This window comes from Coregonus lavaretus (genome assembly GCF_964263955.1).
Source record: "Coregonus lavaretus genome assembly, chromosome: 27".
NCBI lineage: Eukaryota > Metazoa > Chordata > Actinopteri > Salmoniformes > Salmonidae > Coregonus > Coregonus lavaretus.
Genome location: NC_140014.1, coordinates 7104934 through 7129703, shown reverse-complemented (window position 1 = coordinate 7129703; position 24770 = coordinate 7104934). Strand labels below are relative to the sequence as shown.

Genomic DNA, 24770 nt, shown 5'->3' with positions numbered 1-24770 from the left:
TGTACTCTTTAGATTGATTTGAGAGACATTATGGAAAAATCACAATTCTATAAAAGCAGTGACAGAAGTGCTGTCCGCACACTGCAAAAAAAGTTGAGACCAATTTACAGTATACTACTATATTAGTCTTTTTGCAAACCTTTTTATTTCAGGTCAATCATACATGCTTTAAACTGTCAAAACGCATAACTGTCCACGTTGAGACTTCCCGTTAAGTAAAATGACTCCAGAATTGAAGTATGGTTGAAAATATAAATTCAAATATTCTCTTTATTCATTCTATATAGATGTACACCACTTGAAACTGAGAAAAACAAAGGCTATGGACTGAAATCTGGTCACAGACATTTTGAATAGGGAACAAACCTTGAAGAATTAAAAAAGAAAAATATGACTCGTTATTTCTAATAATGCAAAGTTACAAGGGAAAGAGGAAAAGAAGAATGTATGTGCCACATTGACGACTTGTCATTGCTATTGATATTTTATTCTGTACAGAGGACAGTTTTGTACAAAATCTAGATCTAACACACTACATAAAACAAAGTAAATCATATGTACAATATTAAATGAAGCCATATAGTACAGGTTACATACAAAAGGACACTTGTCAAGTTATTCTGTTTTGTAAAGCACATGTTCAACTAAAATCCTGCAAAGATGCTGCGGTCAAGCAAAGAATTTAGAAAAACAATCACCAAAACATTTTTTTCCATCTAACTTGTTTTATGAGTCAACAAGAAAACAAACCACAACAGTTCAAACACAAATAAAATGCAAACTGATAAAATCTCTTTCCAAACCAATACCATTATATAAAAGCAAATATATTCTTTTAGGATAGAAATTGTTTTGGTGAGTGCCATTCTTCCAGCGGAAAAAATACATGTCTAACAATGGTTGTATAATTTACACCTTTTGCATTCAAGCAATTATGAATAATACAGTTGCCAAGCCTCGATGTCAATCTGTTTTAGCATTGGCCATTTCCATTGGCAGCTACAATGCTAAAACTAGCATCCAGGCTAGGTTACCAGGGACAAGACAAAAAGACATTACAGATTGGATACACATGCTACATTTGGAAGTTCAAACAGTGGTACAAGAGACGGACACTAACATTTACAAGGGGGCCAAAGCAATCCTGGATTTGACAGCTTCCTGACTTGAGAAAGCAGAATAGACTGCACATATAGACTCAACGGGATACTGAACAGAGCTTCATTGAAGATACACAAACATGTCACATCTTTCAAGTTTTCAGGAAGTGCTTTTTAGGTAGCTCAATAAACGGAGAGGGACACGACATGTGATATCATGGGTACCTCTGAAACTAATGGAGGACAACGCTTGACTAGCAAGTAGCTCCAGGACTGCGCGGCTCCTGCTGAAGCCTGGATCTGAGGACAAGATCCCACTGGGCACAGACGTCAATTCAACGTCTATTCCACATTGGTTCAACGTAATTTCATTGAAATTACATGGAAACATTGATTCAACCAGTGTGTGCCCAGTGGGGTGTGCATTTAAGATGGACTACATTGCAGTCAGGCTGTGCAGAATCACTGATCTACAAATCACCTTGCATCCCAAATAACGACTCATTATGTGATACCCTCAGGTAAGGTGTCATAACGTGATTCCAGGTTAAACATTTTTGGAATGTTCTGCATAATGCAGCATTACAGTGCGTGCCTACTGGCTACAGCTGTTGAAATGTCTAAGAGAGGCTTTTGAGTTTGACAAACCGGGTGGAAACTAACACAACCACCCAATGTGTTTCTCCGTATGAAATAAGAAGTACCATTGTTTGAACTGTCAATATTTCTGTGATCCGGCTCACGTATTGCATATGGAATTCAACAGTTGAGTAAGAGAAAGGAAATACAAAATAAAACATTTATATGGCACAAACTGTAGTGTAAAGAGTCCAGTGTCCACAGAGAACCTCCCTTCCTCCCTCAATCCCGGTCACAAAGTGACTTCATCAGAACAGATGGATCAGTCACTTCAGACAGTCCTGTTGCTCTTCAGCTTATTAAAAAACAAGAAACCCATCGTCAAAACATCTGAGGCCAAAGAAAATGAAGGCAAACAGGCTCTACCTAGCTAGTCGCCCTTGTTAAAGTCACAGACAGAAAAACACGGACGCAGAAACAGAAAAAATAACAAACGGTCTTGGCACTGGCAGATGTCCCTGGGATTTAATAAAATAACGTCAGGAAAGTCAATCCAACAGTCCTCCACCTCCATCCAACAATCTCTGTTCTTTGTCGTTTCCCCTTGACAGAAAACTGAAGAAACGAGCGGAGCCTCCCAAATTCAGTTTCTGCTCTCTACGTTTGTTGTGCATTTCACATGAGCTTGTGATGTCGCAGGTGGAACGAAACTTCCCCATTTTCATTCGTACAGTAAGAGCAGGGAGGGATGAGCCGATATACTGTTTTATGCACAATTCAGCGGGAAAAAATGACTCTGCAAGACCTATAGCTAAAAGAGTTGCGACCCACCCCTTCCCCAAACATAAACACCTGAGAAAGCAGAAATATGAGGGAGGGGGGGGCAGCGTACCGGTGAGATAGGGAAACTGGGCCAGTACTCTGAATGTGCTGTGTGGGTGGGGGGGAAAGTGGGGTGTGGAGGGGCGAGGGTACTCCTTTAGGGGACTGGACAGAAGAGAAGAGAGAGGAGGGGCAGACCTAGAGCCCATCATGGGTGGTGATCATGTCGTCGGCGCGGCAATGGGTCTCCAAGGCATTTGCGGTGTAGATGTCCTGAGGGAGATCCGACTTGCGCCGCACCAGAGGACGGTCTTTCCTCTGGTCTCTCTGTTGTAACTGCAACAAGGGAAGGGTGGGAAGTGTTAGAGGAGACAGTTCGCGCCAAAGGAATAAAATAGTTCGCTTGTGTAACTACAGTATTTCCCTTCGGTTAGGCACTACCAAGTCTGCCACAAGTACCACTCCTTGTTCACATCACAAATTCATGCTTGTAAACTTTGTCACCAATTGACAAAAAAACACTAACCATGCAACATGCTAATGAACTAATCCAAGTTTCAAGAAGAAACACCAAGCCAGCCATGCACCAAACAGGAAGGTGAGAAAAGAGTTGATGAAATGTTAGTGATAAGCTACCAGGACTACCCCCATGCAAGGGAGATCTAGTAGATACTCTACATAGACATAACAAATGTACTTAATCCCAGTGTTCAGTCCATGGTTTGACTTGTCATTCCTTCTCTATAGGAGCTACGCCCATTTTGAAGAGAGAGATCAGGGCCCATAGTCATAAAATGTCTCAGAGTAGGAGCTGATCTAGGATCAATTTTGCCTTTTAGATCATAAATGAATAAGACTACAGGTACGGAGGGAACCTGATCCTAGAACAGCATTGATAGATAAACAGAAGTCAACATTGGCTTCTTCTGTTACTGTCTTTTTTATCCTATGAACTTCTATGGACCATCAGACTCCATTGCTACTGGTCAATTGTGGCCAGTGGAATCAACACACATAAGAAACTAATGTAACACAAAAACAATGGGAACTTGTCGCATGCAAAGAAAGATGAAGAGGTTAGATAAGCAGAAGGGTTAGAAACTCTGATGCTGGAGTCATTGCTTCTATTGGTGATTTGGTTATAATAGAGATGGACGACGTACAGACATTGATCCTTCAGTTGAAGCCTCTAAATCTAAAAGCTGTGCGTTAGTACCGTGATTAAGAGTAGATATCATAAAATGTTGTTTTACCTTACACTAGGACTCTGTTCCAATATCCACACTAGCACACTACCTAAAATAAAACAATATATTGGGAATGCAATTGAGTAGATAGGTTGAACTCATTGGCTGTGGCCCCCAACCAATCACTTGCAGTGCATGCAGAAAATTGAGGATAAAAAAAATAAAACTGGTCATGCTCTGCACAGCATACCAAAACAGTACTCAGGGGTACAGAAAGAAAATAAAACAACTTCAGCTCTTTAGATGGCACACACAATGCTGTGAAGGGAGTCTTAGTGCAGATGTGTCCCTCACTCACCTGTGGGTTGGATTTTGCAAGGTTCTCAATCTTGATCCAGGCCTCTTCCCGCTCTTTTGACTTGGCCTTTTCTCTATAGGATGAAACAGACAAACGTCATCATCATCAACATTAGTCATTACAATCTACAAGTAACTGCCAAAATAAAGGAAACGCCAACATAAAGTGTCTTAATAGGGCGTTGGGCCACCCGAGCCAGAACAGCTTCAATGCGCCTTGGTATAGATTCTACAAGCGTCTGGAACTCTATTGGAGGGATGAGACACCATTATTCCACGAGAAATTCCATAATTTGTTGTTTTGTTGATGGAAAACGCTGTCTCAAGCGCCACTCCAGAATCTCCCATAAGCGTTCAATTGGGTTGAGATCTGGTGACTGAGACGGCCATGGCATATGGCTTACATCATTTTTATGCTCAAACAATTCAGTGACCACTCGTGCCCTGTGGATGGGGTCATTGTCATCCTATGGGGGCATAGTCATGACTAAAAATTATGGACAAAGCCATAAATCACGTGACATCATTCAATTGAAGAATCAATACGATACTCAATACCACGGCAAAAAAAAGAAAGCATATTAGCTAAAGTCACAGAATAACCACTGGGCATTATATTTTTGGAACATTGAACAATGTGTTGATAACTGGTAGAACAACTAAAATAACAAATAGAAAATATTATATTCTATATGCAATTTCATATTAAATAAGAATATCAAAACATTTCCTTATACAAAACCATATCTGAAACTCAAACAATGTAATTTGATACATATCAGGGTTAATTTGCTCATCTATGGCCATAATATCAGGTCAAATTACATTCATTAAACCTATGATTCATTATTCATTACAGCTAAATAATAGAATGTATTAAATTAATAGTTTAGTTCCACAACATTTAAAAACACTAAAGCTCATTTCTGAAGCTTCTAAACTCAGCAAAAAAAGAAACTGTCTTTCAAAGATAAAATCCAAATAACTTCACAGATCTTCATTGTAAAGGGTTTAAACACTGTTTCCCATGTTTGTTCAATGAACCATAAACAATTCATGAACATGCACCTGTGGAACGGTCGTTAAGACACTAACAGCTTACAGACGGTAGGCAATTAAGGTCACAGTTATGAAAACTTAGGACACTAAAGAGGCCTTTCTACTGACTCTGAAAAACACCAAAAGAAAGATGCCCAGGGTCCCTGCTCATCTGCGTGAACGTGCCTTAGGATTTCTGCAAGGAGGCATGAGGACTGCAGATGTGGCCAGGGCAATAGATTGCAACGTCCGTACTGTGAGACGCCTAAGACAGCGCTACAGGGAGACAGGACGGACAGCTGATCGTCCTCGCAGTGGCAGACCACGTGTAACAACACCTGCACAGGATCGGTACATCCGAACATCACACCTGCGGGACAGGTACAGGATGGCAACAACAACTGCCCGAGTTACACCAGGAACGCACAATCCCTCCATCAGTGCTCAGACTGTCCGCAATAGGCTGAGAGTGGCTGGACTGAGTGAGGGCTTGTAGGCCTGTTGTAAGGCAGGTCCTCACCCGACATCACCGGCAACAACGTCGCCTATGGGCACAAACCCACCGTCGCTGGACCAGACAGGACTGGCAAAAAGTGCTCTTCACTGACGAGTCGCAGTTTTGTCTCACCAGGGGTGATGGTCGGATTTGCGTTTATCGTCGAAGGAATGAGCGTTACACCGAGGTCTGTCCTCTGGAGTGGGATCGATTGAGGTGGAGGGTCCTTCATGGTCTGGGGCGGTGTGTCACAGCGTCATCGGACTGAGCTTGTCGTCATTGCAGGCAATTTCAACACTGTGCTTTACAGGGAAGACATCCTCCTCCCTCATGTGGTACCCTTCCTGCAGGCTCATCCTGACATGACCCTCCAGCATGACAATGCCATCAGCCATACTGCTCGTTCTGTGCGTGATTTCCTGCAAGACAGGAATGTCAGTGTTCTGCCATGGCCAGCAAAGAGCCAGATCTCAATCCCATTACTTACGTCTGAGACCTGTTGGATCGCAGGGTGAGGGCTAGGGCCATTCCCCCCCCAAGAAATGTCCGGGAACTTACAGGTGCCTTGGTGGAAGAGTGGGGTAACATCTCAGAGCAAGAACTGGCAAATCTGGTGCAGTCCATGAGGAGGAGATGCACTGCAGTACTTAATGCAGCTGGTGGCCACACCAGATCCTGACTGTTACTTTTGATTTTGACCCCCCTTTGTTCAGGGAAACATTATTCCATTTCTGTTAGTCACATGTCTGTGGAACTTGTTCAGTTTATGTCTCAGTTATTGAATCTTGTTATGTTCATACAAATATTGACACATTAAGTTTGCTGAAAATAAACGCAGTTGACAGTGAGAGGACGTTTCTTTTTTTGCTGAGTTTAGATTGTGATGCAGACTGTCGACTATTGCAATCTATAGTCAGCATTTGCCATATACTAATGTAAATGATATTACGTCATAATCCATAGTCTTAACTACAATCAAGACTTCAGAAAATTATGCTAATCTAGAGTGAGAATATTGTATACATACTTATTTTTCTCTGCTCTGAACTGCTGTGTGCAGTCATCAAACAGCTTCTGGTTCATCTCCATGAAGAGCTTGAGAGCATTGTAGATGAGGCCATGGATGGTCCTGCACACACACACAGAAGTAAGTCAGTGTACTGTCATGTCTTAAAGGGCAGCCCTGTCCTCCAGCCCAAACTAAATTTTGATTCAGGGGAATGAGTAAAGTAGGTCTGTACTAATGTTGAGCTCCCCGCATTCAACACTGCACTTTCAGAGCAGCTTAAAATGTTAAAGAACTCTCATTCCACATAAAAACAGTTTGGTAAGGTGTTGAACTTTTAAGTGGCAATGTCTTTCAAATTCAGCTAAATTCAATACATTTCCAAGGGGCCTGGGTTCTAATTAGTATTATTGGAAATCTTTCAAAACTGAAGGTTTGATTGAGCCTGCCTGGAGTGCCAGATGGGTGTGCACTTTTGGGACTATTATATTGGTTCTATTGCACCAGGCAAGCTCAATCAAGTGCAGCTAAAACGTTTTTGATAGAAAACAAATAGTATTTAAACCCATGTCTGGCTGACACAGCATGTTCTGAGAAATATAAGTAAGTGGCCAATGGGGCATTCTGATTAGGCCACAAAGCGGAAAACGTTTTGCAATGAAAAATGAGATTTTAGTCCAGGTAGTCACTCCATATTTCAGTTTGTCGTCTTCCGTTTGGTGCCTAATGAACACGGCCGAAGTGGAGAAGGGTCTACTTACTTGTTCCAGTGGGTCTTGGAGTTACGGTAGAGTGCCGGGAACATGATGGGCAGGATCTTGGCTGCGTTGTCGCTGATTAGACTCATGATGTACTCGTTGTTCCAGTAGTACAGAGCTCTCTCGGCCACCTGCACAGTGACCACAAGCATACAGCACCATCGGTCAGGACAGCTCACTCAATATGATAACGGAAAGGGAAGCCATATACATATATTTTGACCCTTATCTTTTTTAGATTATTTTTTATTACTTGTTAAACAAAATCTCTCTGGGCAATTGTATTATAAAATAATATAACTTCCCAAGTTTTTGGAGCATCCAATATACTGTAGCTCAGTATTTGTATTATTTATGTTATACAGACTTTTTTGCTCATCTTTATCAAGGGTGCCAATAATTATGGACCTGACTGTATATTATGTCGGTTCTCTACTACAGGGCCGATCCAGGCAGAACCGTTAAATTCCTGGTTCTCTTTTGTTTCCATTGTATTGGACTGCTTAGTTCTAGGAACCAACTAAAAACATTTCACTACTGAAATGTAATTTCCCACAGGACTAGAATGACTCTAAAGATCAAATGGCACCAATAGCAGGGTTCCCGTGGCATGAGGTTAGAGGGTCAGTCACCTGGAAGTGCGGGCTGGACACACACTTAGCCAGCTGCCTGAAGAGGGGCTCCATGACCTTGACGAACTCGGATGGCTCGATGACGTCCAGAATCTCCTCCAGCTCGTTGAGGAACATCACCTCTTTGGGGCTGTGAGTCTTTGGCCAGTATTTGAGAAGGGCCATGACCACCTGGGTAGACAATGATCAGTGAGTGGAGTGGATATTGACCAATACATTAGTTTGTAACACTTTATAATGACTTTCATGAATAAGCATTAACATTTACTTTAATATGACCTTTTTATAGTATATGCTATTAATAAATCAGTGAATTATTGATAAACTTGTAATGAGCATAAAAGTTGTGTAACCGATCAGTTTTGATAAATGGGTTGATATAATAATAATAATAATAATAATAATAATAATAATAATAAGCCATTTAGCAGACGCTTTTATCCAAAGCGACTTACAGTCATGTGCGCATAAATTTTTACGTATGGGTGGTCCCGGGGATCGAACCCACTACCTTGGCGTTACAAGCGCCATGCTCTACCAATTGAGCTACAGATGATACAATACAACACAGAAGGAATAAGCAATAGACCTTCAGCCTCTGGTCAAATATCAAATACAATAAACAAGCAATTCACAAATGTGAGGAGAAATGTCACATGACTTACTGGTTCAGTGAGAGTGCTGTCCTTCTCTAGAAATTGCACAACACAGTATGCCAGCTAGGGGGAAGAAAAACAATATAGGACACAATTAGTGGTGATTCTGGCTGATCCTATCAGTCTTATTGTGTTGACATTCACACCGACAATAGTCCCTAAAAAAAATGTTGTAGTCACGTAGTTTCAGTTACAGTGTAGTAACTGTAATACTTTGGACACAGTAATACTAGCAGTATAACTGCGATATAACTACAATGTACTACACTAACGATAATTACTGTAAGGGGTGTTCTCATTTTGCATTAGGCTGGGTCAAAACAAAACGCTAACACAGTAGATCAAGCTCAAATTTAACTACTATGCTATGTAATGGCCCACAGAGCATGTAATGGCCCACAGAGCATGTAATGGCCCACAGAGCAGGTTAAGAACTGTTCCACAAGCTCAAGGGGTCCACTTGGCTGACAGCAGTCATACAGTGAAACAGAGACACAGGCCGGCCCAGAGAGCGAGAGAGAGCAAGAGGCCCCTGACGAGGACCTTTGTCGCCATAGTAACTCAGGTATCTGATTACAGCTAGCTTGTAGCAGCCAGGCTACTGTTCTCACCTCCCCCCCCCCACCCACTACCTGAACAGGCCTGGCCTCAGTGGAAACAAGCACCACTGTGTGCCAACTGGCCAGAACTAGGCCTATACTCAACCATTTCCATAGGGTGTATTCAGTAGTGCAAAAAGGGGAAAACCTTCAGAAAGTTGCAGATCAAAATTAATTGAATAGAGCTGAAACGACTCCCTATTCTTCACGACAGAATCGTGTCTGTTCCACACAATGCATTTCTGTATGAACGTTCTGTAACTTCGCACCCTCCTGAACCGCGCCCAGGGCAGCATGGCTGATAGTAGAACAATCCTCAGAACTGTGTCATGTTCATTAGGGCTACACAATGGAAAATGTTTTTAAATGTCTTTCAACGGAAAATGAAAACGTTTCTTATTAGACAAGTAAAGGTAGTCCCTCCCTGTTTCAGTCCGTTTTCTTACCTTATGTGCCTAATGAACATGACATTAAACATGAAAAAAATGAAGGGCTTACCTGCGGATGGTAGACACTAAGTGATTTGACTTTGTGCAAAGGCAACAGGACCTTTAACAGGAAAATCTTGTGCTCCTCTTTTAGTGGTAAGGCAAACCCATTGATTATACTGTGAAATAGAGAGAAACAATAATTAGACCCTGTATAAGAATAATACTATTAGAAATAATTTTAACTGAACTCAAAATAGTAACAGAATATGAAAGGATAAACAACAGCTGACCATGAATGGTTAGAGATCCTATCTGCAGTCGAGAAGACATCATGAGACTGGACAAAAGTCAAAAATAACTATTCAAACTCCACTGCAAGACACGCTGGATTAGAGCTCAAGGTATACCTTCCGAGTATCTCCAGCAATTCTGCTATTCCATTATGGCGCTCGGTCTCATAGATAAACCTGTCAAAACAGAGACATTTCATTCAGTTACACAGCCAAACATACATTTCTTAGTAGTGATAAAACTAAAAAAAACGACCAACAGTCACCATTGAATCTTTAGCAATCGATTTGAGGTGTTAAAATATCTACGAATAAACAAGCGGCTGAAATTAAACTCACCTATAAAATATATTATTGATATGTTTTCTGATGTAGGCCCGTAGTCCCAGGAATTTCCCATAGATCCTGTGGAGGGTGGTTTTGAGGAAGTCCCTCTCCCGTGGGTCCTCACTGTCAAACAGGTCTAAAAGCTGTGGACATATGACGTCACACTTAAAGAAATAAATGCCCTTTGGAAACTCTTGCCATCACAATAAAACTGTGTGAGCAGGTATCCATGGTTCTTTCAGCTCTTACCTGCATCACAAATTTCTGGTCAATGTACTTCTTCGCTATGTTCGGTTGAAAGTCGGGAGATTCTAAAAACCGAAGGAAAAATTCGTAGACGAGCTGGAAAGAAAGATATCCTTTTACAAACGCATAATTTGCTGAATGCATATCAAGAAAGATAATGTCCAAAATGCTAGTCAGAATCTTTCCTTACAAAAATGTTTTGTAAGATCACAGTCATTCCCCAATATAACATCCTATCATAATGATCCATGATAAACAGATGTGCTCTTTTGGTCTGAGCCGGGGAAGGTCCAATGAACTTTAATGCTAAACTGATTAGATGCTTTCATTATACAGCACTGTACTTAAACGTAACGTTTGCAGCACTTAAATCAAACAGCAGGGTCGGGTGTTCATTAGGACATGCAACAGAAAAAACGCGTTTACAAAAATGAGTGTTTAGGACAAAACCAGGTAGTTCCTCCCTGTTTCCGTCTTTTCTTCCGTTTGTCGAATGAACACGGCCCAGGCCATGTGAGCTGGGTTATCAGATGCCCTAGGTACCTGGAGATGTGGCCATGCAGCCTCAAGTGTAGGCTCGTCCTCCTCTGGGTCAAACTCTGCTCCTGTGGGGTTGGAGGACGGAGGCAACGTTCGGAACATGTTCACCGCAAACTGAGGGTGGGAAAAGCACAACAAAGCATATTCAGATGCAGTAGATCACCCTGATGAAGGCCAGTATGATGCCAAAACACTTGACTTGCCTCTGCTTCATTTTACATTGATTGTAACAGGATAGCCTTGGGAATGTTTTTGAAGTATTGTCAAAAAGATACATGCCCTATTTGAATACTTTAGAATGCATCCTTGATTCTTCCTTCATACCTTACTTAAACTAATCACAGATTTAAATAGGTGAATGTGATAGAGTGGTAACGTTCTCATCCATCTAGTCACTTATAGATCTGTGTTTACCTCAAGGGGACAAAGGAGGAAGGGGGCATGTCTGAAGTATTCAAATAGGGCCGTAGTATCTACTCTGCCAACTCAACCAGTTCTGCATCTTTCACTGAACCCAAGTGTGTTATCATTTGTCTCCAACATCAACTGACTTGCCCTGTGGGATGCTAGCTATAACTGCTATTCCCAGTAAAGAGATCATGGGACAGTGCAGGTGCCCTGAGGATATAGAGCACTGCTATTTCCGTTGGTTGCAGAGCTGCTAGCTAGGTAAACAAGTTCAAGCCCAGCTGTAGCTTTTAAAAAGAGAAAATATATTTATTCATACAGAGGTTTTTAATTAAAATGTCAAACGCTTATAATAACTCATTAGCTTTACCGCTAACTATGGAAGCTTTGATGTAGAAAAGAGAAACACTTCAAAGTGAATCTGGGTGATGACTGCTGACAGGTGGAAGACTAGCGAGAGTTCAGTAGGGAGGTGAGGCAAAGCATTACAATTTGAATGTTTTAAAATCAGGAATGAAATGCTTTGACACTTAAAAAGGCTCACTTCGTTTACACACTTATCCATGACAGCCTTATGCCGGGCCACAAAGAGCTATTACATTAAAAACCACGACAGGCTAACTTGATGGGTCACGCATGCAGAGGATTGCTTCATGCTTCCTAGTTTTTTTATGGCTTTGTTACGTCAATGGCTCTTCAATGAGGAAAAATGAAAATTGTAATTTTGTTTACTTTCTGAATTGACTGAATTGAAATTAACCCCATTCCTGTCTGTTACATCTAGCGTTGCAACCATCTCTCTTTCTTAATTTGTGGGGCTCAAATGTAAAGCAAATCCCTGTAAATGGCTAATAATCTGGTTAATAATTCTGACCTGACTGCTCAGCATGTGCTAGCCCCAATGGAGATTCTCATGGTATTGCATTCTTTGTTGGAATCCTGTTTTTAAAGCGTGCTACCCTTACATGCTGACCACACCACTCGCGTCGCAAAACAAATGTACACATACATGTTATTCAATCATTGCACCCACACTGCTCGCGCGCATCAACGAGCGTCTGTGTGGCCAGGCGCTAAAATAGAACTTGGTTCTATTTGAGCCGCTTGACGCGCTGCAAGTCCCGCCTCTCCCATCTCCTCATTGGTTTTTAGCAGCATATACCCACGTGGGTGATTGAAAGATGAACTGATGTCCACAATCCAGTCGGTGGTGGTAATGCACCTTAAAGTTGGTTGCCAACCGCCATATAAAGTTCAAAGAAGAAGCCGCCATTACTAGAAACAAACTCAGTTTACACTTATCTGTGGATTAATTGTCGGAGTAGAGGACCTTGTGCATTTCAGGTAAAATAACAACCCAATGTTTATATCCCAGGACAAATTAGCTAGCAACAGCAAGCTAGCTAGCTAAATTGCCATAAATGTTTCATGCTTTTCGACCTGTCTCCAAATTAATATAGTTTGTTCAGAGTTCGTTTTGATATTTCAACCTGCGTGTCCTGAAAGCGTCTGGACAAAATCAACATGCACACGCATGCGGTCTGGTCAGCATGTAACTATTACATTCTGAACAGTGGGACCGGGACACAAAATTGTAGCACATTCTGAGGGATAGCTCAGATTGTCAGAAAGTAGCACATTCTGGGCGGTAGCACAGATTATCATAACACCAACTCTACCCAGCCATATTCACCCCAGCCAGGGCTGGCCTTAAGGGTGTCTCCTCTACTCTCTTCCAGTCAGTCTGCCGACACTCACCATGTGCACCACCTCTGGGTAGATGGGCTCTGTGATGACGTTCCTGTTGTGGGTGATGTACTCCACCATCTCGCTCAGCGCCGCCCGCTTCACCTCCTTCCATTTCAGGTCACTTAGTGGGTCCGACAGGAAATCAAAGAGCACGCAGCACTGGCGTAGCTTCTGCACAAACAGCTTCTCCTGCTCCGCCGGAGCACAGTCTGAGGGAGAGAGAAAATCATGTTTTAGAAAATGATTATTGTGAAAAATCATTTTCAATACTATTTTATGTAAATGGCATGTTATAGAAGGGTCCAGAGACATTTGTGATTTCACATGTTTTAGAGAAACTTACACAAACAGAAATCATTTCCTCATCCTCGTTGTGTAGTATGGGGGCCCTGAAGAAAATCTCCAAGAACACCCAAATACGTCCTTTTAGAAATGGCAAAGCTCTCAGTTTAGTGATGCAGGTCTATAGATGTTGTACACATGAAGTTGTCATTCAGAACTTTATCCACAATGTTATATTCCCTTTTGCGCGACTTGAGCGGTTCCATTTTCCGTGTAGCCTGCTGCTACAGGTAACTGCCTAAATAAAAAGGTAACACCAACATATAGTGTCTTAATAGGGCATTGGGCCACCACGAACTGCCAAAACAGCTTCAATGCGGTCTGGAACTTCCTGTGTGGAAGCGCCCCATGCTTTCAATATACTTTGTATCCCTAATTTACTCATTATTTTGGCAGTTACCTGCAAAATGGAAGAAAAGGTATTGCTAGAGTCGCAACAAAATGTAACATAACGTCGCGGGTAAAGTTCGGAATGACAATTTCAAGTGTACAATATCTAAACACATGCATCACTATACTGAGAGCTTTGCCGTTTCTATTTGGGTGTTTTTGGAGCCTTTGTTCATGTGTTTTCGTGGGCCCCATACTACACAACGAGGATGAGGAAGTGATTTGGTCTTTAGGGTACGTTTCTCTAAAACATGTGAAATCACAAAAAAGGTGTCTGGACCCTTCTGTAACATGCCATTTACAGCAAAAATAGAGATTTGGTTGTAAAAAAAAAGAACCTCTCCTTTAAGGCGTTATAATAATTTGGTGGGGGCTTATATTTGTCCCATTTCACACATTTGTCTTATGCGCATGTGAATTGGAAATGTGTTTTTTGCATATCCCAACTCCCGAGACACCCTTGGAGAGTGGAGGTTACAGCCAGGATCAGCCATTATCAACGGCGACCCTGGAGCAATTAGAGTTAAGTGCCTTGCTCAAGGCACGGCGGCAGATTTTTTTCCACCTTGTCGGCTCAGGGATTCGAACGAGCAACCTTTCGGTTACTGGCCCAACGCTCTAACCGCTAGGCTACCTGCCGCCCATATACAGTGCTTACTGTATATTGGTGAGCTCCTGAGTGGCGCAGTGGTCTAAGGCACTGCATCGCAGTGCTAACTGTGCCACTAGAGATCCTGGTTCGAATCCAGGCTCTGTCGCAGCCGGCCGCGACCGGGAGACTCATGGGCGGCGCACAATTGGCCCAGCGTTGTCCAGGGTAGGGGAGGGAATGGCCGGCAGGGATGTAGCTCAGTTGATAGAGCATGGCGTTTGCAACGCCAGGGTTGTGGGTTCGTTTCCCACGGGGGGCCAGTATAAAAAAATAAAAAAATATGTATTCACTAACTGTAAGTCGCTCTGGATAAGAGCGTCTGCTAAATGACTAAAATGTAAATGTAAAATGTACTGCTTGCATAGCACAGGGAAGAAGAAAAAAAACAGAGTAAAAAGAACACTGTCAGAAGTACATACTCTCTAGTTTTCACCCTGTTAACTTCAATGTCCAAATAATAGTTCCCCCACAACTGAACAGACAACTTCCCTATAGGGCCTTTCCATATGATTTCAATCACTTTCTGACTGCACCCCTTTTGATTTGAACGAAACCTTCTATACATGTTTGCCCATGGTAGAAGTGGTCAGAACGTGACTTTTTGGACCTGAATGCAAAAAAAATTCAGGCTCAAAGTTGACCCATTTTGCATACCCCACACTACCATGAGACATCCATGTCTCATCAGAAAAATATATAAATAGTTGAGCTTGATATCGTTTGAAAGATTACAAACATCTGTAGCTCAATTGGTAGAGCATGGCGCTTGTAACGCCAGGGTAGTGGGTTCGATCCCCGGGACCACCCATACGTAAAAATGTATGCACACATGACTGTAAGTTGCTTTGGATAAAAGCGTCTGCTAAATGGCATATTATTATTATTGATGGTTGCCAAACTATTTCATCATTTCTTTAAACTAAAAAGGTGTTAACCCTCCACATATCTCAAGCCAACTGGAGCACTGGGTCAGCACAGGTGAAACATCTTCCCACTAACGAAATGACAAACCAGCACAGGTGTAAGACATACTGACTAATGAGGTGACGCCCAATCGGTGCGCCTCACGTGCTAACATCCAACCTCAAAATATAATTGGAAAAACCAAAGCCTGTAACACCTTCCCCCTTAAGACAACAAATATAGCTTATATTTTTGTTGGACAAGTTTGCTCACAACCAACAGAAAATAAAACTTCCATCTCACAACATTTTCAACTTAAATGCGTTGCCTTCTCCAATATAAACATGATGTCTACTGGCTGTCAACAATGAAATACAAGACAAAACGGCCACTTCTTTAAAAAAATAAAATAATAATCTTCCCCATACGTTTTTATAACTCTCATCCCCTTGGAATGAGCCCAACCAAAACGTATCTCCAATATGGCAAAACGTACACTCAAAACAAAATGTGCCTAAACAAAAAAACTTTGTCTTTCACAGACATGTCTGATTTCAAGGGGAAACTTCCGCAATGAGACTCCGGCGAAGAAGTTGGCGATTCATGGAGCTCGTCTTTTGCAGGAAAACGAGAGGGTTATGATCGGTATAGGGGTAGAGACCGATACATAAACCTCGAAGTGCTGAAGAGCCAGTAACAAAGCGAGCGTCTCCTTCTCGATAGTCGAGTAGTGTTTATGAGGCCAATTTCTTTGAAAAGTACCCCACAGGGTGCTTAACATTGTTATCGTCTTTCTGTAGGAGCACAGCCCCTGCTCCTACGTTGCTGGCATCGGTGTAAAAAGCAAATGGACAATGGAAATCTGGATCAGCTAGCACCGGTGCAGAGAACAAAAGGGTCTTTGCATTTCGTAACCCGAACAGAAGACGAAGGTAGGACAACAAACCATCAGAAGTGACAAAAGCAGAAAGCTCTTTGGCTCGCTCAGTTAGAGAGACCTGCCAATATCCCTTCAGCAGCGCCAACACGGTCCACACAATCATCGACCCTGGGCAAAGGGTATGAGTCCGACTTAGTAACGGCATTGAGTTCCTGAAAATCAGAGTTTTTCTATTTTCAGGATTTACTTGATAGGCATGTTGTTTGATTGGGGCAGAGTCCCCAATGTCAATGTCCCCAATGTCAATGTCATGCTCGAGTACATTTGTCTGAGTTGGCACATCTGAGAATAAACCCTGATATTCCAAAAGCAGTGAAACAATGTCGGCTTTTTCCTCCGGAGACAAGTGTGCCAAAAAGACATCAAGGTTGTCTAGAATCTCGGAGTTACTCATTCGTCCAACAGGCACAGGGTGTATTGGGCTTTCCTCGTGCTCTAGAGGAAGACTATAGTCAATGGTGACAGCAGTGGCCACAGGCGGGTGAAGTATTGTTTCAACATGTTGACATGACACAGCTGGGGTTTTTCCTGCACTCCGGTGTGGCCATAAAGTAATCCAGATGACCAATTTTTTTCACTATGGGGTAAGGGCTTGAAAAGCGAGCTTGCAACGGTGACCCCAGAACGGGCAACAAAACCAGGACTTGGTCACCCACATCGAAAGTGCGGTTTTGGGCCTTTCGATCGTACCATACTTTCATTTTCGTTTGCGCTTTCTCCATATTCTTACTGGCATATTCACAGGTGCAGTGCAATCTGTATCGAAAAGCGCTAATGTGCTACAGAAGATTTGTTTCTGTGTTTAAGCTGTCGCCCTGATACAACCTCTCCCTCAGCAAGCTCAAAAGGACCTCTGACATGATGTCCAAACACAAGATCATTCGGACTAAAACCAAGATATTCCTGAACAACCTCCCGCGTTGCAAACAGCACAAGAGGGACCCCTTCATCCCAGTCTCTCAAACTCAAAGCAGTAAGCTCTCAACATAGACTTCAAAGTCCGATAATCTCTCAAGAGCACCTTGAGACTCTGGGTGGTAGTTACTAGAGGGGGCAATGGGTAACACCCAACTGCTGTAGCACTTTCTGGAAGACCATTGAAATGAAATTCAAACCTTGGTCTGATTGTACTACCTGTGGAAGTCCAAACGTTGAAAATAATTTCACCAGGGGCCTTAATACTGGGAGCCGTGATTTTCCTCAGTGGAATGGCCTCAGGGAAATGAGTGGCAGTGCCCATAATGGTTCAGAGAAACTGGTTACCACTCTTTGCTTTGGGAAAAAGACTAACATAATCCACCAGAACCCTGCTGAAAGGTTCATCAAAAGCAAGAATAGGCTACAAAGTTATAACCGGTACAGCTTGTTTCGGTTTACCCGCTGGCAAACACATCTTCCTTCAGCGGTCCTACAAACTTGCTCACCTTTGGGGTTTTCAAAGGAGAGGTCAACTCAGGAGGTTTACCGAAATCAGGATCACACAAACGTCTCGGACAGATCGATCATGGTGGGGTCGCTGACATCCTCCTCAACACTAGACTTGCTCCCAGCGACTTTCTTAGACACAGCATGTGTAACGGCTCACACTGGGAACACTCCAGGGTACTTTTCTGGTAACCCATCAGGTTCCTTTCAAACGACAGGATATGGCATGACCCCGCTAGCCAAATATTTTCCCAAAATGAATGAGACCCCCCTTCACCGTAGGCTAGGCCACACTCCAATGACAACGGAACTAGAAACAAGATCAGACTCGAGTTCCACATTATACAAAAGGAACTCCCATGCAACCCATCTCCACGCTTTGTACTAACACAATGTAACCAGTTGATGAAGATTCAGACGAAGGCAAAACACCCTCCAAAATGAAGGATTGGGCTTCCCCAGTGTCTTGCAGTACCTTCACTGGCTACCTAACAGAATTGCCACTCGGTAGAGACACGAACCCGTCTGAAACAAAGGGTTCATACACATCTGATCCAAAATCTTGTTTAGGAGATACACCAGTCCCAACAAGAGAATTGATGGGCTGGAGTGCTCCCACAAGAAGAAACAGCACAGGTGAAACACCTTCCCACTAACGAGATGACAAACCAGCACAGGTGTAACACCAATCGGTGCGCCCCATCTGCTAAAGTCCAACCTCTAAATATAAATGGAAAAACCAAAGCCTGTAACACTGCCAATGTAAACAACAAACACGGGGGGCAAATAAGCACATTTGCCATCACTAATCCGCAATCTGCCATGCCAACATGGCAACAGGAACCGCACTGGGTGGCAGGCAGTCAGCATGATAGAAATATGCCAACGCTGGTGTCACAGACAGCATTGGGCACATTCCACAGGGGCCAGTCTATTACTTACTAGGGTGGGAGGGGGTGAGCGCCATGTCAGTTTTGACACAGTGAGTGTCAAAACAGAAAGCTGTCAAATTAACACACACACTATTATAGTATAATATAATAGTTGTCTGCCTCTGCATGTCATGGCCCAAGTTCTCTCCAGGTGAAGGTGGCGTGTGTTTAAAGCAGCAGAGATTTGGTGCTGGTAAGACTGGTACAGTATTTCTGCTGGTGGGTATCTGACACTAGTCAAAGGCCCAGTTCGAATACTTCAGAAATAAACATAGTTTGGATTGGCGAAAGTGATAAGGTGGTAACCTTGTTTTCACCAATCCACTCACTTAAAGATCTGGGTACGTACCGCAAGGAAACAAGGATGGAATGAAGGATCAAGAATGCATTTCTAAAGTATTCGAACAGGGCCACAGTCTGCTGAATCACCAGCCCTGCCTGCACAGTTGTACAGTATATTCCACATACACTTTACATGCTTCAGCACATCACTGCCTCTTTCAGCCCACAAAGGCTGTCCACCAAGCCATGGCCTATTCATATGAAATAGGTCCTGGAAGAAATGTATCCATAAAATGATCTGCAGGGCCAGGCTATTAAATTGGACAATGCATTTACATTTAAGTCATTTAGCAGACGCTCTTATCTAGAGCGACTTACAGGAGCAATTAGGGTTAAGTGCCTTGCTCAAGGGCACATCAATGCAAGACCTTCCATCAATACCCCAGCCATTCTTGTGGCGGGGAAGGGACACAACTCCATCTTTATCAATTTGAATATTTTTCCAATTAAATTTGAGCGACACGAAAGGTAAGTATGGAAATAATGACTTGAGGTCTGAGGTTTACCTATTTTCACATGCTTTTATGGCAAAGTTGGTTGTTGTCTAAACTAGGATGCAGTAAGGGTGTGGTCAAGAGACAGGGTTGAGGAGCTGGGGCCCAAACACTGAATAAAGCCCCTTTATAGCCCATCTGATATTGGCCTAGATTAAAATAAATTGAAGCACATTTTGATGGAGCACTTTCATGCAATGCATGATTCCACTTATATTCCACTTATCCAGCTCTGAATAAAATGGCAGGGTTTTACTCAAGCAATCAAAAGTAATAGTGGACTGATTGCTGAGAAAAACACTTGATGAAGTGGTGTAGTCACAAACATGACAACTCATTGTGCAAGAGGTTTCTGTGATGCTTTGTCATTGAGAAGAAAATCTGTGAATTTAGCCTACATGTTTGGCATATTAGGCCTTCATTTAGGAGAGGCCAAAATGACAATCTTACCAAAAATGTGAAAATGATACCCTTACTTTGCACTGACTGAGGAAAGTGAATGTGCAACAATCTCTGGAGTGGCATTTATTGACTGTGGCACTAGCCACTATAGTATTGAGTCAACTGTCGAGAATAATTGAGAGGAAAACATCCCATTTTTGTGGATATACAAAAAGACTGAGAAATGCCAGAGGACAGAAGAGAACACACAAAGATATCCCAAAGGCTTTAGCAGGCCTTTACAGATTCTGGGTTAAAGGAGAGGCCCATCCTTCCTAGATAAACACAAAAGGGCCTTGGTACAGAAAGACAACTGTCTGGAGTGTCATTGACATTTACAATGTAAGCCAATAAATAATATAATGTCAGTGATAATAGCTTGGGAATTCCACACAAGTTGAACGTAAAAGCAATTCCTATGGATAAAATGGCAATTTTGTTATACGCTAGCCTGTGTTATGTGTTATGTTATGATATGTGTTAACTTATATGCTATGTTATGTGTAAATGTTCAGTCCCCCAGTAGTTGCTTCCAGAACAGGGCCTCCATTTAGGCACAGGCACTGTGTGTTGGAAAGTGTTCCCATGCACCCTTGCCTACCTTGACCATGTCCGCCCACAGACTTCTCCAATTGCATAACGCACGCTGATAAAGTTTCTGTACATGTGCCTAAAATACCCTCTGTGATGGGTTGTGTAAGAGAGATAAAGTCGCTGTGTTATGGTTGTGACAATATACATTAACCCTGATGTGACTTACTATTGCACACATTACTGTCCAAACTTGTGAAACATAGACGTCCATGATTTTAACCAATCATAGACATCTATGTTTGGGCCAAATTAAGGCCGGTCCAGATGTCTGTGGACATTGAAATCAAGGCTGGTCTGGATCTGACCAAAAAACGCTATCTGTGGATGTTGAAAGAGAAAGAAAACAGTTTCCAGCTATACATTACAGTATGCCAGAGGAAGGGAGGCCAGTAGCAGGTGACCCAACTGTGGTTTTGTGATTTCAGAAATTCTGTTACCAATTTTTCAGAAATTCTGTTACCAATTTATTAACAGAATTTTGAATTGTAATCACTTAATAATTCATACACTAAATTCATATCAGTAAAAACACTAAGTAATTGATAGGTCTACTTTTACTTGTTACTTCTGTGAACTTTCATTATCCTCCCTACTCATGAGGGAGAGAAATTAGAAAATATCTTACAGATGTAGGTTTTTGGTAACGGAATTTCAAGGCAATGTTTCTTAAACTTACAGAAAGCGGTACAAATTCCCCTAAACTAAATATAAGTGTTGATATTAGTTGGCACTTCAACATTAAGATGTTTTGATGCATTTCTGATACTTTTTAAGACTTTTTTTCTGGTAGATGTTTTCTAAGTCCCCTTTTCCATCTGTTTGACAAGAAATCAGTGCCTTTGCTTATTCCTCATTTTAGAATGGAAAACGGTAGAAAAATGTATATATACTCTTAGCTTTCGTTTGACACCCAATTTGACATGCTCCTATTAACATCACATTGGTGCTCATGGAAATGACGCTTACTGAATGCGCTAGCAGCTAGCCTATTGACGGAGCTAGCCTATAGCTGAAATAGCCATCTGCTAGCCTATAGCCTACTAACTGTGCCTCATTAAGGTTTGTTGTTTCAGGGGAAGGTAATAACAGGCTTTTGCCCCTCTTAAGCGGTGGCAACCTCTCCTCCATTGGGAAGAGGAAGGAGGGAAAAGGGAAAAGGGTGGGGAGGCAGAGAGGGGCTGCTGCAGTAGAGGCAGTAGTCTACAACACGCTATGGACAATTTGTGCCCAGATGAACTGGAGTGTTACACAAACCATGAGCCGGGACCAAATAGAGAGGCAGAACGAACTTAAACACTTACACAGATAAGCACACACATAAACACAAATAATAATTTCTCTCTCACACTCACACACACACACACACACACGCGCGCGCGCGCAGAGAGAGAGATTGAAAACCCTTCCCTAGGCTATGACCTCACTTCCTTTTACGTCACTGGGCTGTGTGGGGGTGGTGGGTAGAGAGCGAGAGGGTAGTAAAAGCAGTTTTTTCACACTCTCTTTTCTTGGAGCTCTGCACGCAATCCCCAAGACAAACATCCCCGATCCCCTATAAGGAAACAATAAAACCCTTTACAAACATCAATTCTTCTGAAACAAAGACTCTTAAAGCTTATCTTCCCATCTTGGTGACAAATCAGCCAAGAACCAAAGGAGGGGAAAAGAACACCTAGAGAAATGCTCTCTCTCTTCCCCAGGACAAAAAGCAACAATGGTTCCTACGTACCTCTGAAGTGCATAAGAGCCACCGGCTGGAAAGGCCCATTGGAATTAGGTGCATCCACAACCATCCTGATTCCAGCTTTATTGCATGTCAACATGTAAACTCGACCAAGAAGGCTATCCACTTAAGGCAAGGAGCCAGCCTCCATTTGAACACAAATGCAGATCAGAAAATGAAGCTCTCTGGTGCTGCTGGAGGGAACTGGCTAGTTAGTGATGTCAGCGGCAAGGAGCGAGCCGGTTGGCTGAACCCAGGCACGAAAAGTGATATAGGCAGGCAGCTGGGAACGGCGGATGATTGGTGGAGGGAGAGCAGGAGGAGGTACTTGCAGAGACATTTGGCGCTGGCCTTATTTGTCTGCGATTGTTCTTATTCGTCACTGTATTTTATTCTAAATATGACTGAATATGACTCTCAAGTGCCTAATGGTTGGTAAAATTCTCAATTGAAAGGAGAAAGTTGCATACATGATGGACCTATTGTAATGTGATCAAACCAAAACACAAACGCTGCAAAAATGACACCACACTGCAACTTTGCTGGGCAAATCTCAAATAATAAACTACACTGAAAATATCACACTGAAAAGAATGTAGGATCAGTGAGTATTATTCAGTAAACATTAATAATCGATATCTTTTAATATTTATTGTATCACAAAAACTGTAGGCTATCCCTGTAACCATTCCACTTGCATTAGCAGTGCTAAATCATTGGTGGAATAGGCCTACTGTGTATGTTATAATATGAGATGGCCTTTTCAAATCTAGTGAGCTGTAATTACACTAACAACATTGAGTTTACATGTTGAGCAGTTTTGGTAATTACACAAGAGGAATAGGGACTGCTCCTTATTCCACTTTTGTAATAGCAAAAACCACTCAACTCCATTACTATATAATTACTAAAACAATATTGTTACTGTAGTATTATAGTATTACTACCCATGTATAACAACTTCAGTGGATTTACTTACATAATTTATCTTAGGCATAGAAACTCAAATAACTGGCAGGACAATTTTAGCATTTGCACAGTACAGTAGCTCACAATATAAACAGGAAATGAAAGTGAGAAAATAAAAAAAGATGTGAAACTAGGAAATGCAGGAAATGCCCTCTTTGCTCAAGCGTCGATGCACATACAGTTGAAGTCGGAGGTTTACATACACCTTAGCCAAATACATTAAAACTCAGTTTTTCACAATTCCTGACATTTAATCCTAGTAAACATTCCCCGTCTTAGGTCAGTGAGGATCACCACTTTATTTTAAGAATGTGAAATGTCAGAAAAATAGTAGAGATAATGATTTATTTCAGCTTTCATTTATTTCATCACATTCCCAGTGGGTCAGAAGTTTACATACACTCAATTAGTATTTGGTAGCATTGCCTTTAAATTGTTTAACTTGGGTCAAACATTTCGGTTAGCCTTCCACAAGCTTCCCACAATAAGTTGGGTGAATTTTGGCCCATTTCTCCTGACAGAGCTGGTGCAACTGAGTCAGGTTTGTAAGGCTCCTTGCTCGCACACGCTTTTTCAGTTCTGCCCACAACTGTTCTATAGGATTGAGGTCAGGGCTTTGTGATGGCCACTCCAATACCTTGACTTTGTTGTCCTTAAGCCATTTTGCCACAACTTTGGAAGTATGCTTGGGGTCATTGTCCATTTGGAAGACCCATTTGCGACCAAGCTTTAACTTCCTGACTGATGTCTTGATATGTTGCTTCAATATATCCACATCATTTTCCTTCCTCATGATGCCATCTATTTTGTGAAGTGCACCAGTCCCTCCTGCAGCAAAGCACACCCACAGCATGATGCTGCCACCCCTGTGCTTCACGGTTGGGATGGTGTTCTTCGGCTTGCAAGCCCCCCCCCCCTTTTTCCACTAAACATAACGATGGTCAGTATGGCCAAACAGTTCTATTTTGGTTTCATCAGACCAGAGGACATTTCTCCAAAAAGGACGATTTTTGTCCCCATGTGCAGTTGCAAACCGTAGTCTGTCTTTTTTATGGCGGTTTTGGAGCAGTGGCTTCTTCCTTGCTGAGCGGCCTTTCAGGTTATGTTGATATAGGACTCGTTTTACTGTGGGTATAGATACTTTTGTACCTGTTTCCTCCAGCATCTTCACAAGGTCCTTTGCTGTTGTTCTGGGATTGATTTGCACTTTTCGCACGAAAGTACGTTCATCTCTAGGAGACAGAACGCGTCTCCTTCCTGAGCGGTATGAGGGCTGCGTGGTCCCATGGTGTTTATACTTGCGTACTATTGTTTGTACAGATGAACGTGGTACCTTCAGGCGTTTGGAAATTGCTCCCAAGGATGAACCAGACTTGTGGAGGTCTACAATTTTTTTTCTCAG

At 42.3% G+C, this 24770-nt stretch overlaps 2 protein-coding genes across 3 annotated transcripts in view; both read right to left on the bottom strand.

Annotated features, from left to right (window-relative positions):
* LOC311103132 (transcriptional repressor protein YY1-like) overlaps positions 1-24770 on the bottom strand; it is a 964063-nt gene that overhangs the window by 195715 nt on the left and 743578 nt on the right. The gene's annotated exons all lie outside the window — the stretch shown is intronic.
* On the bottom strand, positions 239-22934 carry LOC311103126 (serine/threonine-protein phosphatase 2A 56 kDa regulatory subunit gamma isoform). 2 transcript variants are annotated; one of them, XM_084144669.1, is made up of 14 exons: positions 22406-22934; positions 13231-13430; positions 11068-11178; positions 10528-10620; positions 10291-10421; positions 10069-10128; positions 9729-9837; positions 8641-8694; positions 7976-8146; positions 7347-7474; positions 6607-6708; positions 4047-4119; positions 3755-3797; positions 2750-2837 (listed from the first exon to the last, which is right to left on the bottom strand). In XM_084144669.1, exons 1-13 carry the CDS (start codon positions 22497-22499, stop codon positions 3786-3788), a joined length of 1338 nt encoding a protein of 445 aa, XP_084000795.1. In that variant the 5' UTR covers positions 22500-22934; the 3' UTR covers positions 2750-2837; positions 3755-3785. The 2 variants fall into 2 exon arrangements, with proteins under 2 accessions (XP_084000794.1, XP_084000795.1); XM_084144668.1 differs by lacking the exon at positions 3755-3797 and having other exon boundaries at positions 239-2837.

Bases quoted from the DNA above. Each gene is read 5' to 3' on its own strand.
- LOC311103126 (XM_084144668.1), bottom strand. From the start codon at position 22,499: ATGTTGACATGCAATAAAGCTGGAATCAGGATGGTTGTGGATGCACCT. The intron at 13,431-22,405 runs GTACGTAGGAAC...TCTCTCCCTCAG, and splicing joins GGCTCTTATGCACTTCAGAG to ACTGTGCTCCGGCGGAGCAG. The intron at 6,709-7,346 runs GTAAGTAGACCC...GTGTGTGTGCAG, and splicing joins TCCAAGACCCACTGGAACAA to GACCATCCATGGCCTCATCT.